General features: G+C 43.1%; 1 protein-coding gene across 3 annotated transcripts in view; it reads right to left on the reverse strand.

Annotated features, from left to right (window-relative positions):
• Positions 1-15,007, reverse strand: part of UBE2D1 (ubiquitin conjugating enzyme E2 D1) — a 40,568-nt gene that overhangs the window by 2,740 nt on the left and 22,821 nt on the right. For 2 of the 3 annotated variants that reach the window (XM_032232059.1, XM_032232060.1), the window contains 4 exons: positions 7,295-7,372; positions 5,204-5,309; positions 1,756-1,849; positions 6-236 (listed from right to left, as the gene is read on the reverse strand). In XM_032232059.1, the coding sequence (XP_032087950.1) occupies positions 74-236; positions 1,756-1,849; positions 5,204-5,309; positions 7,295-7,372 (441 nt within the window). In that variant the 3' untranslated portion in view covers positions 6-73. Of the gene's footprint in view, positions 1-5; positions 237-1,755; positions 1,850-5,203; positions 5,310-7,294; positions 7,373-15,007 lie in introns of those variants that run through there. The other variant, XM_032232061.1, reaches the window with a different exon arrangement.

The raw sequence follows: 15,007 nt of genomic DNA on the forward strand, positions 1-15,007 counted from the left end.
TCCAAGAAAAAAAATGTGAAAATATACAAGCTTATAATTCACAGCTGTGTTATCACATTTCAAATACAATCAACTACAAGATACAAGTGCTTAGAAAGGCCTTCTTCAGTCCTATTGCAACATCCAGAATTCCCACGAAAAAAATCACACAGAGAAATTCTAGGAGCTGTAATTCTAACACACATTGAAGGCACGCAACTGGGAAAGCTGGCTTAGAAGAGTCATGATCTTCTATTCTAGTGGGGAAAAATGTAACTGTTAGGTACTGTAGAAATTTAAAGAACACAAGATTGGTTTGTACCAGCCTGTCTGGTCATTATGGAATTTAAAAAAAATCAAGTGTTTTGGAGGAATCATTTTAACTGGATTGATTTGTAACAGCTGGAATACAAAATGTGTTGATGATCTCCATGGACCATCAGGGAATTGGATGGGGAAAAAACCCCAGACTCATCAAGGGGGTGGAAACCCAGATATAAATTGCTGCCTCAGATATAAAACATGAATAGATTAAATATTTGTGCAGCAACTTTTTCTGATAAAGAGGGAGTTTTACAGGCACATATCAGCAAGCATGTGGTACCACACTGATATGTGGCCAACACTACAAGAAATACATGAGATTCACTCCTGTAATAACTAATGCCATGAAGTACTGTCATTGTATTGTGCTTTCATGTCGTTTCTCCTCTTCTTATCTTAGGACAGTTAAGGAGATATTTAAAAATAAACCAGCTAGTTTACCATGTGAAACATTTTCCAAGCTTTGTAAATCAAAGTGCACATATAATTTGCTTACTTACCTTTTTTAGGTTAAGAACACAATAAAATGGTCTTACCACTCCAAAGTATAATAGACAATAGTTCCAGGACAGAGTTTAAAGCCATAGTTCAGACCAGTATGAGAAATATATCAGATAAGGCTGTATCCTTTCCCCTTCAACTTATATGTTGAACACACACTATATTGCCAAAAGTATTCGCTCACCTGCCTTTACTCGCATATGAACTTATATTGGCTCTCAATAGATGTTGAGGTGCACTTCAACTTTCCTGGTTATTGCCTTTAAAGCTTTAGATACCATAGAACTGAGCTACTTGCAGGATTACCTGCTCCCCTCAACCTCTGCCTGCCCCATGCATTCCCATATGGACATGCCGCGTGCTCCAGATCTTTGCTGACTGATGTCTAATGGATGTTGTTACAAATTCTCTACCCAACACTCATATTAATACAGAACAGATAAATGAAAACCAGTCTGATAAAATCCAGACTAACTATAATTAGCACAAATAATAATGAAAAAAGTCATTAATTTGGAGAAGTCACGTTATAACTGATATGCATCTGTAGGATAATAAAAATGAATGAAGCATGGAGTAGACTAAGGAATATCTAGCCACATTATGGGCACTAATGCAGTGTCAGTGACTCAACAATGAATCCAAAGGGGGGAAAAAATACTAACAGCAATTCAGTCGGGAAGACATAATCACAGGTTAAATACTGTAAGTTCATATGCCAGTAAAGGCAAGTGAGCGAATACTTTTGGCGATATAGTGTATACTGTATTAAGGGAAACTGGACTTGAAAACCATGAGTGTGGTTTTAAAACAAAAGGTAACGTGATTGGGGGGAAAATGTCTACTAAAATAACTGAAATCATTTCATCAAAATCTTTGTGGTGCAAGAAAAAAACCCCAGAAAAGAACAAACTAGTATCTTACAATTTTTGAAACAATATTTATACGTACTTTTCCTTGTCTGACTTGTAGATTTGTGCAATATCTGGTACTAAAGGGTCATCTGGATTAGGGTCACAAAGTAGAGAGCATATGGACAAAAGCACTAGAGGGAAAGTAAAAATAATCAATGTTTTCATGATGTAAGATACTAATTAGGCCTCAAAAGTAGCTACTCATTTTTCATCTGTTTTATAATTCAACAGTTCCTGTTTTCCAATATTTGAGGAAACTAGTCCTCAGCTTTATTAGCTCCTGCACATTAATATTTGGATATTGTAACATAATTTCAACTCTGCCCAATTCTGGAGGTGCTTCCTACTTCTGAAAGAAATTTCGCTTCCTTAATCTAAGGGAAAGCACAATACAATTTCAATGCATCCCCAGTCTTTACTTTTTGAAGAACTATTACCAAAATAAGCATGCAATATTCTCCTTTTTATCCCACTCTCAAGCTTAAAAATAAGGCAGCAGGTCCAAGTTAACTCCATTAGAATTCAAGTCCCAGATGTAAATGTGCACAAGTAGATACCAAATATCTATATCTATCCTTTAGGGAAACATTTTAATTCTTTTCAATTAAAGAAAAAAACCAAGAGTTTACGACGAAACTAATTTTGGCAATCTTTTCATTTTTAAGAACAAAACGCTAATACAAGAGTAAGTATCTTAAAATATGCAACTAATTTAAAATAGGCTGTTTCTGTATCTTCTTTTTTTGGCTCCCTTTCCCAAACATTTTAAAAACTGTTTAAGCATAGCAGTTTGAGAAATATAAATAACATTATACTTCTAGTAAGACTAGTTCCCCTCTTCTCAGCTGTTTTCTTTTAAAAGCATGTACATGGCCATTAGGAAGTATTTTTTTAAATATTTTAAGTATTTAAGATACTTTAATACTTACAATACTTTAAGTATTTATTAAAGAATAAGCGAGGCATCTAAAATCCATGGTACTGAAGTTGGGGAAAAAGTTCTACACAGTGTACAGTGGGGCAAAAAAGTATTTAGTCAGCCACCAATTGTGCAAGTTCTCCCACTTAAAAAGATGAGAGAGGCCTGTAATTGACATCATAAGTAGACCTCAACTATGAGAGACAAAATGAGAAAACAAATCCAGACAATCACATTGTCTGTTTTGGAAAGAATTTTTTTTTGCAAATTATGGTGGAAAATAAGTATTTGGTCAATATCAAAAGTTCATCTCAATATTTTGTTATATATCGTTTGTTGGCAATGACAGAGGTCAAACGTTTTCTGTAAGTCTTCACAAGGTTGGCACACATTGTTGCTGGTATGTTGGCCCATTCCTCCATGCAGATCTCCTCTAGAGCAGTGATGTTTTGGGGCTGTCGCTGGGCAACATGGACTTTCAACTCCCTCCAAAGGTTTTCTATGGGGTTGAGATCTGGAGACTAGCTAGGCCACTCCGGGACCTTGAAATGCTTCTTACGAAGCCACTCCTTCGTTGCCCGGGCGGTGTGTTTGGGATCATTGTCATGCTGAAAGACCCAGCCAAGTTTCATCTTCAATGCCCTTGCTGATGGAAGGAGGTTTGCACTCAAAACCTCACGATACATGGCCCCATTCATTCTTTCCTGTACACGGATCAGTCGTCCTGGTCCCTTTGCAGAGAAACAGCCCCAAAGCATGATGTTGCCACTCCCGTGCTTCATAGTAGGTATGGTGTTCTTTGGATGCAACTCAACATTCTCCCTCCTCCAAACACGACGCGTTGTGTTTCTACCAAACAGTTCTACTTTGGTTTCATCTGACCATATGACATTCTCCCAATCCTCTTCTGGATCATCCAAATGCTCTCTAGCAAACTTCAGACGGGCCCGGACATGTACTGGCTTAAGCAGGGGGACACGTATGGCACTGCAGGATGAGTCCCTGGCAGCGTAGTGTGTTACTGATGGTAGCCTTTGTTACGTTGGTCCCAGCTCTCTGCAGGTCATTCATTAGGTCCCCCTGTGTGGTTCTGGGATTTTTGCTCACCGTTCTTGTGATCATTTTGACCCCACGGGGTGAGATCTTGCGTGGAGCCCCAGATCGAGGGAGATTATCAGTGGCCTTGTATGTCTTCTATTTTCTAATTATTGCTCTCACAGTTGATTTCTTCACACTAAGCTGCTTGCCTATTGCAGATTCAGTCTTCCCAGCCTGGTGCAGGTCTACAATTTTGTTTCTGGTGTCCTTCAACAGCTCTTTGGTCTTCACCATAGTGGAGTTTGGAGTGTGACTGTTTGAGGTTGTGGACAGGTGTCTTTTATACTGCTAACAAGTTCAAACAGGTGCCATTAATACAGGTAATGAGTGGACAGAGGAGCCTCTTAAAGAAGAAGTTACAGGTCTGTGAGAGCCAGAAATCCTGCTTGTTTGTAGGTGATCAAATACTTAGTTTCCACCATAATTTGCAAAAAAATGCTTTCCAAAGCAGACAATGTGATTGTCTGGATTTGTTTTCTCATTTTGTCTGTCATAGTTGAGGTCTACCTATGATGTCAATTACAGACCTCTCTCATCTTTTTAAGTGGGAGAACTTGCACAATTGGTGGCTGACTAAATACTTTTTTGCCCCACTGTACGAGTGACCACTTGAAATTAGGTTTCCATAGGCAAAAGATATTTAAACTGAAGGCAACCTTATCTAACTTCAATACAGGGCTTTTATCTGACAGGCACATCTTGGAAAGCTGTGTAGATTTTAAATAACTGTGGAATTGCTCCATTCAATTACAAAGATGCGTTTCTTTGTAGATAAAGAACATGGGTAAACTGTCATAGCTTATGGCTTTGTCTCTCAGTTAGATCTTCCTAATGTTTATTCCAACTAATCCCCCAGAACCTATGACATGGAGCACTATCCCTCTATCTCCAGTTTTTCCTACTGCTTCTGGTATCAAATATGACTTGGAAACTTCAGAAACTTATTTGTTAAAGTCCCTTTTTATTTTATTATTATTTTTTGTCTGATACTGAATTTTGCTGCAAGAAAACCACCTCACGAATGTGGTCCAACTTACACATTTTCTTAAAAGACACAAGTGTTTGTGAGCTGTGTGCAGATTTAAAAATGTCAAGCAAAAATATGGTATCAAACTGATTTTTTAAAATTACTATATGCTCAATCTTTTTACAATGAGTTTTGCTGTCTAAGTGAGGTTTCATAATTACTATATAATGGTCTCCTGGTTTTCAGATCTTTTTCCAGAAGAGCGCTCTCAATCTATGCAAGCTTCCTTCCTCTGGAGGCTCTAATCTGATCCCTACAGTCACAAACTTTGATCATAGTTTAAAATCTCCACCCAAGACAACGGCAATAGTCTTATGCCCAATACATGGTAACAAATTCAGGCTTGGTTATTTAATTATCTTAATAATTCACAAAATATAAACTTCATACAATATGCACATAAAACAGTATGTTGTTGGCATGCTTCACAAATAGAATTACCTTTAGATACAGTCAGTGCTGGCGACCACTGTGACCTCAGGATATCAAGACAAATACTTCCATTACTATTTATGTTTGGATGATATATTTTTGTGGTGAATGCAATCTGCAACATAAGAGTGCAAAATGAAATTCAATTGCTTGTACCACATACACTAGATAACTTCCATTTTATTGCTTCATCAGACATTTTTTCAAATAAAAATCCTTTTATGAATGAGCAGTAAAGAGCCATTCCATGCCAAATCAACAAATAAGACTATTAGTTGGATGTTTTATTTTTAGAAAGTTTGTCAGTCATTATATATGCTAAGTAATATCTAATAGCTCGGTTCCACCACAAATCCGCGAAGCCCTTATCCGCGGAGACATAAGCGCGAAGACTAATTCGCGCCGTTCTAAGCGCTAAGGAAAAACGCGACCCTACCGCGATGACATAATCGCGGAGGGCAAATCCGCGCATTCCCAAGCACTCAGTACCCTAACCCTAAAACAAACCCCTAAACCTAATCCTAACCCTTACCTTAATTGAAATCGGCTTTCTGCTGCGGCGCCGTTTTAAAGCGCCCTTCTGTTGCCACGCTGTTGTCGCGGCGGTGATGACGTCGCGGCTTTAGCGACGCGCTTATGTCTCCGCGGATAAGGGCTTCGCGGTTTTGTCGTGCCATGAATAGCTCAACCTACTGTTGGAAGGACAGAGCTTTCCTGCCCAATTCTGATCACGATCGTGTTTTCATAAAACACATACTCATTCATTTTTCCAGACTCTAAGATATCATAAGTGGGGAAATTTATTAATTTAAAACATTTATATAGCCACCCACTATTACTAACTCTGGTAGCTCCCAATGATCTCTTAAGAGTTATTGAATCTGGCAAAATGAATGAATCTAAGTGTAATGAATTTATTCAAATACACATCTTTACAATGTCTTAAAATTAGGTTCGCAGAAGAAATCAGTATGTGTATTAATTTGATTTTGAGATGTTAATATCTTAATTAATATTTTTGGATGTCCATATTCTTGTTGCATATTTATTACACTGAAGTTCATAGCTGGGCAATTTAGCATTAGAAAAATAAATTTATGGTCCTAGGTACTCAATGGAGTAAAGTCTTGGTATTAATTGTAATTTATGAATGAGTTGCTTTTAGATGTAGAATATGTATAGCTGATTATAATGAAACAAGGTATTTTATTCATACATTTGGGTAAAATAGTTGTGTGTATGTGTATATATACATACAAACACATATACATATATACACACACACACATACATACTACAATCGATTCAAATAAAATCAAGTCATATTTTGCCTAAAACAAACAATTGAAGCAAAGTGCCCCTTTGAGACTTCATACAACCCTAATATAAAATGTTTGTGTTAAAATGTCAAGAAATTCAGCTTCTGCGATGTAGGTGTTTTATGTTTTTTTCCCTCCTGCTAATTTAGTAGGGAATGAATCCAATACTTTTTCTTCACTCTATTGTTCATACAACAACAGTTGTAACCAAATTATCTGGGTAAAATACACTACCACGTAAAATGAGTGAGCTTTAAGTCATCCCTTGGATCTTTATATAGCTTTCTACCAAAAGCATGTTATCAGAGTAATTTCCCAATCCACGGAAACATTTAAATCACATTATGTTAGCAATAGTGCAACGAGGTGTAGGTTCAGACCATTGCTCTTGGACAGCCAAAACATTCAGTTCAATGTATCAATTCCTGCCTTCCTGCCTGATAGGAGATTGACCATTACATTTCCTCTAAAATGCATACTGAAGTTTATGTTTCCTCTAAAATGCAAACATATGTGAGAGTGTCCCAAAGGTGCTTTTTCAGGAGGCAACTGGACTTTCTTGTTTTCCTTTTGAAGATGTCAAATTTAAAATGTTGCAAACTAATTTGTTGGGTTTTTTTTAATTCTTTTGTGCTTGTCTCAAAGTGCTCTGTCCTCTTATCTATTTATTCTATTCTTATTTTAATAAAATATCTATGCCCAGCAAATTTCCCCATCAGAACGTAAGGCCAAGCCCTGAAATTCAAATGAACAAACGGCATTTTTAAAAGTAAGTGTTTACCTTTGGTGGTTTGAATGGGTAGTCTGTTGGAAAATGGACTGTAAGAAAAAAGACTCCTCCTTGATATGCACTGTCAGGCTGGAAAAGAAACAAAATAAAAAGATAAAGCTTGCCATCATTTGCATGAAATTTCTATTTAATTCGGAGTGCAGATTGTAGGTTGCTGTCATTTTTTAAAGCCAATTTTCATCCAAACATGCAGAAAATCTTATCTTTTTCCTAAAATAATATTTGATTATGACCACTGTTTTAATCTTTACATCATTTTCTGCAGCGAGGGACAGGAGGTATTGACATGCCCATTTGGCCACGAGACTGGGATGAAGCTGAAGACACGCCTCTGTGCTCCACCCTTTCTTCTCCACTTCATCTCAGTCCGGCTAAAAGAAGAGACATATTTTTAACTTCTCCTGCGATTTCTCTCTCTACTGGAACCTCCTTGCCTCTGCAGCCACCGTAGCTAGCTCTCTGCTCTAGGTTGTAAGTAGCTCTACCTGATTTTCCTTTCTAACCACCAGGGAGTGTTACTTTGTATCCTTGGGATCGGAGAGAGTGCTGAGGTCGCGGCAGCCATTTCCGGCTTTGCCAAGCACATGGCACCGATCCCTGGGGGTTTTATGTGATTGGGAGGCTAGAGGGTAGGGATTCCCAGCCCAGAGGGCCCCCCCCCCCGCCCCATCACACCAATCGAATGGAAACGGCTTTGGTGGATGGATTCGAGCCGCAGAGAGTTTGGAACGCTGGGAAGAGAGCGAAGAAGTTTTTTGTTTTGAACTGTGAGTGCGCCGCGGAGCGGAGGAGAGCGCATGAAGCGACCCAGGTCGAGGCAAGCCTCGGCGGCAGCCCCAAACACAGTGTTCTCAGTGCTGAGGCAGGAGCTGCCCAGAAGGGGAGAAAGCAGCATTCATCCAGTTTGTTTTCTCTTTAACTGTTGCAGTTAAAGAGAAGAGAGGAAGATCCAGGAGGCTGTGCAAGGAGGATGGATAGTTTTTTTTTAATTTTCCTTATCCCCCCCCCCATGTGGCCAAGATGGCGGAGGAGGCGGGGGGGTCTCCTTCTCCCCCATGCTCCCCTGGGGAGGGACCTTCAACCAGGCAGCGACCCACTGCTTCTGCCAGGGCCCTTAAGGTTGCAAACCCCCGCCCCTCTCATGCCACCCAGAGGGACGAACTGAGGAGGCACAAGGGTCTCTCAAAGACCTTTTCCAGGGCTGAAAAACTGAGGGCCTTGCAAGGTAGGCTTAGTGCCTTCCCCCCCCCCCCCATTCCAGATCCCCATTGGGGGGTGAGTTCCAGCCTGGACTCCCTCTAGATTCCCCACGGAGATTTTTGGGAGAAAGGTCTCCTTCTCCTCCCCTTTCCCTGGAGGACTTGGAAGAGTCCTGTGCCCACATGTATCCTAGAGAGGATCAGGCCCTGCCCAAGTCCAGTCTAGCTCCCCAAGCTGGGGTAGCTCAGGAACCAGAGAATTCCAGCTGGGATTTTCTGGATGTAGGTGATCTGCCAAGGGGGCTGCAAAATCTCATCGAAAGAGCAATTGCCTCTGGAATTGAGCATGGATTGTAGCAGCAGACTGCTCGGTCCTAAGCTCCAGATCAAGGAGGGAATCCTAGGGCCAGCTCATCCCAAGCTCGGCCTCCATCCAATCCCGTGAGCCGCCCTACCTCTCCTTCCCTTATTAGTGAAGGTTCAGTAGCACGGGACAGACCCCAGAGAGATCCTGACCTGTCTGAGGATGAGGAGGATGACAAGCCGGAAAGTCTGGCATTTACTGGACTATTCCCCCCAAATTTATTCCGATCTCTTCTAGTCCAAATGGCAACTGGCATCGGCTGACTACATGGGGGGCTCCCTCTTCGGGGCAGCCCTGGAAGCGCTCCTTGTGGAGGACAAAAACAAGAAAAAAGTCTTACCCACCTCAGCGAAGGCGGAACAAAGGTCAACCCCGTTTTACCGCAAGCCCTCGTACAGGCCCCCGGAACAAGAGGCTCAGCAGAAGTACTCTTTTCCCAGGTCAGAGAGGACATCTGAGCACAACTTAGGGACAGGTCCCGCTTCCAGTCTCAGAGTAAGCGGCCCTTTCGAGGGGGAGGTGGGCACCCCTACCGCCGGGGCAAATAGGTTGAACCCGACCCCACCCATTGGCAGCCACCTGGTTCTCTTCTCCAAGGCCTGGGCAAGAATTTCCTCTGGCGCCTGGGTAATCAGCACTGTCTCACACGGGTTTCAGCTAGAGTCCTCTCCATCTCCTCCAACCACTTTCGCACATTTCCCCCGGCACAAAATCTAGACAAATGCAGGTGGATGCGTCAGGCCATTAAGGAACTACTTGACATCTCCGCGATAGAACCAGTCCCCTTGGACCAGATGGGCCGGGGGTTCTTCTCAAATCTGTTCCTCGTGCCGAAAGCTTCATGGGGGTTGGAGAGCTATTGTCGACTTGAAGCTCTTGAACCAATATCTTGTGTACCGCAGGTTCAAGATGCCTCACTTAAATCCATTCTAGCAGGCATATGGGAGGGGGATTACATGGCTTCTATAAATCTCACAGAGGCTTATCTCCATATTCCCATCCTCCCATGCCACAGGCAGTACCTGCAATTCTCCTACCTGGGCCACCACTTCCAATACAGGACCCTTCCCTTTGGGTTATCCTCTGCACCTAGGTCATTCACCAAGGTACTGCCGGTGGTGGCAGCCTATCTAAGGGGCTTTCCCATTAGGCTACATTGCTACCTTGATGACGTCCTCGTCCAGGGGGCATCCCCGGGTCATATGAGGGCGGACCTCTGGCAGGTCGTGGACATCCTTCAGGGTCTGGGGTTCTCCGTCAACTTCGAAAAGAGTTCCTCACCCCGTCAACTAGAATTCTCCATTTAGGGGCGGTCATAGACTCCTGTGCAGGAAAGATGTTTCTCTCCCTGGACCGCAGGGCCAGCTTGGTTAAGATGATTAAGCAGGTCCATAGGGATTGTTATGTTCCCATAGCCTTTCTATCCAGCTTGTTGGGGAAACTCATATCCTGCATTGAGGTAGTACCGTGGGCACGGTTGCACGCCAGGACTCTGCAGTGGCGACTCCTACCGTTCTGGAGAGCCAACACCAGCAGCTCACCGGCCAGGGTCGAGGCCACCACTCAGGTACAGATTTCCCTCAAGTGGTGGCTATCCCCAGCCTTGCTCAAGGGAAGCGAGTTCAGGGACCAGGAGTGCCTCGTTCTCACCACGGATGCCAGCCTGTTCAGCTGGGGGGTGACCCTGGGGTCCCAGTTGGCACAGGGCCAGTGGTCCTGGCTGGAGCTCGGGCCGATCCATCTGGCGCTTCGATATTTCTGGACTGCTGTCAAGGGTCATCACGTCCTGGTACTCACTACATGGCGGCCAAGGCCCACATCAATCGGCAGGGTGGCATGCGTTCCAGGGCACTGCACACCGAAGCGATGTCGCTGGGCAGCGAGACATCTGTGGTTGATCCGGGCGGAGCACATCACAGAAATCAGCAACCATCAGGCCGACTGGCTCAGTCAAGAGACGGTGGCCAACGGAGAGTGGAACCTGTCCCAGGAGCTGTTCCAGAGCATCTGCTGGAGGTTCGGACAGCCCGAGGTTCGGACGACCTCTTCACCACTCCAGCCAACACCCAGCTTCCACAGTACTTCTCTCGGTTCCCAGCTCGGGGAGCGGAAGGAGTCGACACCCATCGCGCAAGGTGACCAAGGGGACTTCTGTACGCTTTTCCTTCCCTCCCCCTCCTTTTGGGGGTAGTTCAGAAGCTAGTCAGGGAGCAGGCAGAGCTGATCCTGGTGACTCCTCACTGGCCAAGAAGACCCTGGTTCGCAGACATCAAGATCCTGTCAGTCCAGCCTCCATGGCGGATACCGGGGAGGGAAATAGAGCTGCACCAAGGGAAGCTGATGCACCTGGAATCACACTGGCTGCAACTAGCTGTGGAGATTGAGCGGGGGCGCCTAAAGGGAGCTCAATTTTCTCTGCAGGTGATTAGAACCATAGAGGCCTCTCGCAGAAATGCCACCTCGAGGATCTATGATTCTACATGGGTGGCTTTTGTTTCCTGGTGCCAGGCATTGAACCCACCAGGGTCTTGGCGCCGCAGGTTCTGGAATTCATCCAGGATGGCCTAGACAAGGGTCTTGTCCGGGGGACTGTGTGCAGGCAACTAGCCGCCCTTGCTACGATCCTCCTGGCCGAGGGCCCGGTTCCTCTCACCCAACTTCCTGTTGTGAAGAGGTTCCTTCGGTGGGGTTCCAACCTGCACCCCCCATTGGTGCATAGATTCCCCACGTGGAATCTTTCCACCGTGCTACGGGCTCTCATGGAGGAGCCTTTTGAGCCTTTGAGAACAGTTAGCCTGAAACACCTAACCCTTAAGGTGGTATTCCTAGTCGCCATCACGTCGGCTAGAAGGGTGTCAGAGCTAGGAGCACTCTCCTCTAGGGAGGACTTGTGCATGTTCCACAACAGGGTTGTGTTGAGATTGGACCCAGCCTTCCTTCCTAAGGTGAATTCCATATTCCACCATTCCCAGGAACCTGTTCTCTCCGATTTCTGCCCTAATCTGACTTGGGAACGGGAACAGCAGTGGCACCGGTTGGACGTCAGATGGGCCCTGCGTATTTACCTGAAGTGGACGACCTCCTTCTGGAGGTCAGAGGCACTCTTTCTATCTTTACAACCGTCGTCTCTGGGTAGGAGGGTAATGCCTTCCACCATTAGCCGGTGGATCCGCTTAGCCATATCCCTAGCATACGAATCCCAGAGGTTGCCGGTGCCAGCCGGCATCACGGCACACTTAATGAGGAGTACTGCCACCTCGGCGGCTTGGGCCTCTCAGGCCCCCATAGAGGACATTTGCACAGCGTCTACATGGGCATCCCCATCACCGTTTATCTGACATTACAGGTAGGATGCGTTCGCATCGGCTGATGCAGCGTTTGGGCGCAGGGTGCTACAGCAAGTAATTGCAGAGCATGAGTTCCCCGCCCATGGGACTTAGCTTTGGTAGGTCCCATCCACTGGAGCCTCCTGTCCCTTGTCCGGAAAATGGCAGTTGGTCTTACCCGAACTGCTATTTTCGGGGCTCGGACAGGAGGCTCCAGTTCCCGCCCTAGGTAGTCTGATAGCTGGGGTGGTGGGAGTTCTCCTTTGTGACTTGTATTCAGGTCTGAGGGGAGCTCAGTTCAATGAAGTGGAGAAGAAAGGGTGGAGCACTGCTTCATTCCAGTCTCGTGGCCAAATGGGCGTGTCAATACCATCCCCTGGAGCTCCTGTCCCAGCCCCGAAAATAGCAGTTCAGGTAAGACCAACTGCCATTTTAGAGATAAATCATCCAGACAGCACTTTATGCTGACAGCTAAATTCTAATCTATCTCAGTAAGAAGGCTGGCGAATGGTGATTTTCTTACAGCTTTAAAGTGTATGTTAAGGAAAGTGAGGTTGATTTCTTGCTTATGTAAAAACATCCATCAATTGCTCTCCCTAAAGTGGGATTAAAGGTAAAGGTAGAGGTTCCCTGTCACATATGTGCTAGTCGTTCCCAACTCTAAGGATTGGTGCTCATCTCAGTTTCAAAGTCGAAGAGCCAGAGCTGTCTGAAGACGTCTCTGTGGTCATGTGGCCGGCATGACTAAATGCTGAAGGCTCACGAAATGCTGTTACCTTCCCACCAAAGTGGTCCCTATTTTTCTATTTGAATTTTTTACGTGCTTTCGAACTGCTAGGTTGGCAGAAGCTGGAACAAGTAACGGGAGCTCACTCCGTTATGCTGCACTAGGGATTCGAACCACTGAAATGCTGACCTTCTGATTGACAAGCTCAACATCTTAAGTAGGGATAAAAGGAAATTCCGACAGTTGGCTAAACCCATGAATGTAGCCATCTCAGTGCCTGATCTGTGGGGGAGGTGGTTTCTGCCTTTTCTGCTTTCTCAGAAATCCTGTGATTGAACCACATATTATTTTTTACCCTACTTCTCTGTTGTGCTCCCTTGCTCTTACTTGCTGTTTTAAAAAGAGGCTGATAGGAGGTTTTTGACAGAGCTAGCAGACAAACTCCCTGCTTCTCCTGCCATCCCTTCCTGCCCTGGTACTGTAAGTCATCCACTCTGCTGTTCTTATTCCTACTACAGAAAAGCAATCAAAAGATGCAGAACCAAACACAGGAAGGATTGCAGCATTCCAGATTAATGCAAAAGCAGTAACAGAATAGCAGTCATAACAGCTAAATGTAGTATAGGCAAAATAAATACATAACACAATATAAAACATCAGCAGTAAAGCAATATAATATAGATTTCCTAATATCAATACAAGCAAAATGTAAATTTATACTGAATATTGATAAAGTTCTTCTGACTTCACAAATATTTTGCTAAAAGCAGTATTGTAAGGGCTTTTAAACTTCAAATGGTTAGATGCCAGACATATTATAGAAAAAAAATATAGAATATTTTTCAGAAGGTAGAATCTAGAAAAATCCCTAAGATGTGACACAGTAATTTAACATGAGGAAAAACCAATCAACCTTGACTGTATGATGGAGCCGAGGCTATAACATAAATTATAGTAAAATTCTTCAGATAGCAGGATGTAGGATATATGGCCTGTCAGTTAACACCATTCATTTAACTTGATTACAATCCCAGACTCACCAGTATAGAGACTGGCAAAAGAATAATTATTAAGACTGAATTGAGAATTCTATAGCCATATAAACTGTATCATTATGTATCTGAACCAGAAGGTGGAGAACCATTAAGGTCTGTCAACACAGTAAAACAATGAATGAATTCTTCAAATATTTATTTAAAGTGAATTTCTAATCATTAAGAATTGCTCACAATCATGAACAGTCATGCATGTAGAAATAAAAAATAAAAATAAATATAGGATTGTACTAATCTGCTTAGACCCAGGAACAAAGTAGCAAGATGCATTACAAATAAATTAGTGGTTGAAAACAATTATGCAATGTCATAAACCCTTAAAGTAATAAATTCATATACACAGCATCCCCTTTTGAATTAGCCTGGCCTAAGTGAATATTTCTGGACCGATGTTATGAAAGATCTTCTCCAAGGTTAAAGATATATTTAAATCTGGCTCTCCCTATTTCTAATTCAATACTTATTATTATACGTTGTTGTTTCTCCTTCTTTTTCCTGGAACAAATTCTCTCTGCTCTATCACCTCCAACCACAAGGCATATGAGTATTTGTTTAATCAACGTGATATTGTAGACCAGGGGTCCCCAAACCTGGCAACTTTAAGACTTGTGGACTTCAACGTCCAGAATTCTCCAGCTAGCTGGCTGGAGAATTCTGGGAGTTGAAGTCCACAAGTCTTAAAGTTGCCAAGTTTGAAGACCTCTGTTGTAGACTGAAGAGACTTCAATTCTTTTGTTTCTTTTTATATCTTCTATCCCATTTCATTTTCACACCTAAAATCTAGAACATCACCTGTTTTCCATATTTTCTCTTTCTACCTTGGGTTAAGGGTAACTGCAATTAGTTACTTACTTATGGTACCATGTACAATACTAACAAATTTATTATTATATAAGTGTTCATAGATCAGAGTCCACCATCAAATGTATGTAATAAGTCCTGACAAACACATTCTGTCATTTAATCACCAAATATTGATTTGGATTTCTCTTCTGTTCATTTACTTTCCATTTTGTTAATAGATCAAAATCAC

This window comes from Thamnophis elegans, chromosome 15, assembly GCF_009769535.1.
Source record: "Thamnophis elegans isolate rThaEle1 chromosome 15, rThaEle1.pri, whole genome shotgun sequence".
NCBI classification, from domain to species: domain Eukaryota; kingdom Metazoa; phylum Chordata; class Lepidosauria; order Squamata; family Colubridae; genus Thamnophis; species Thamnophis elegans.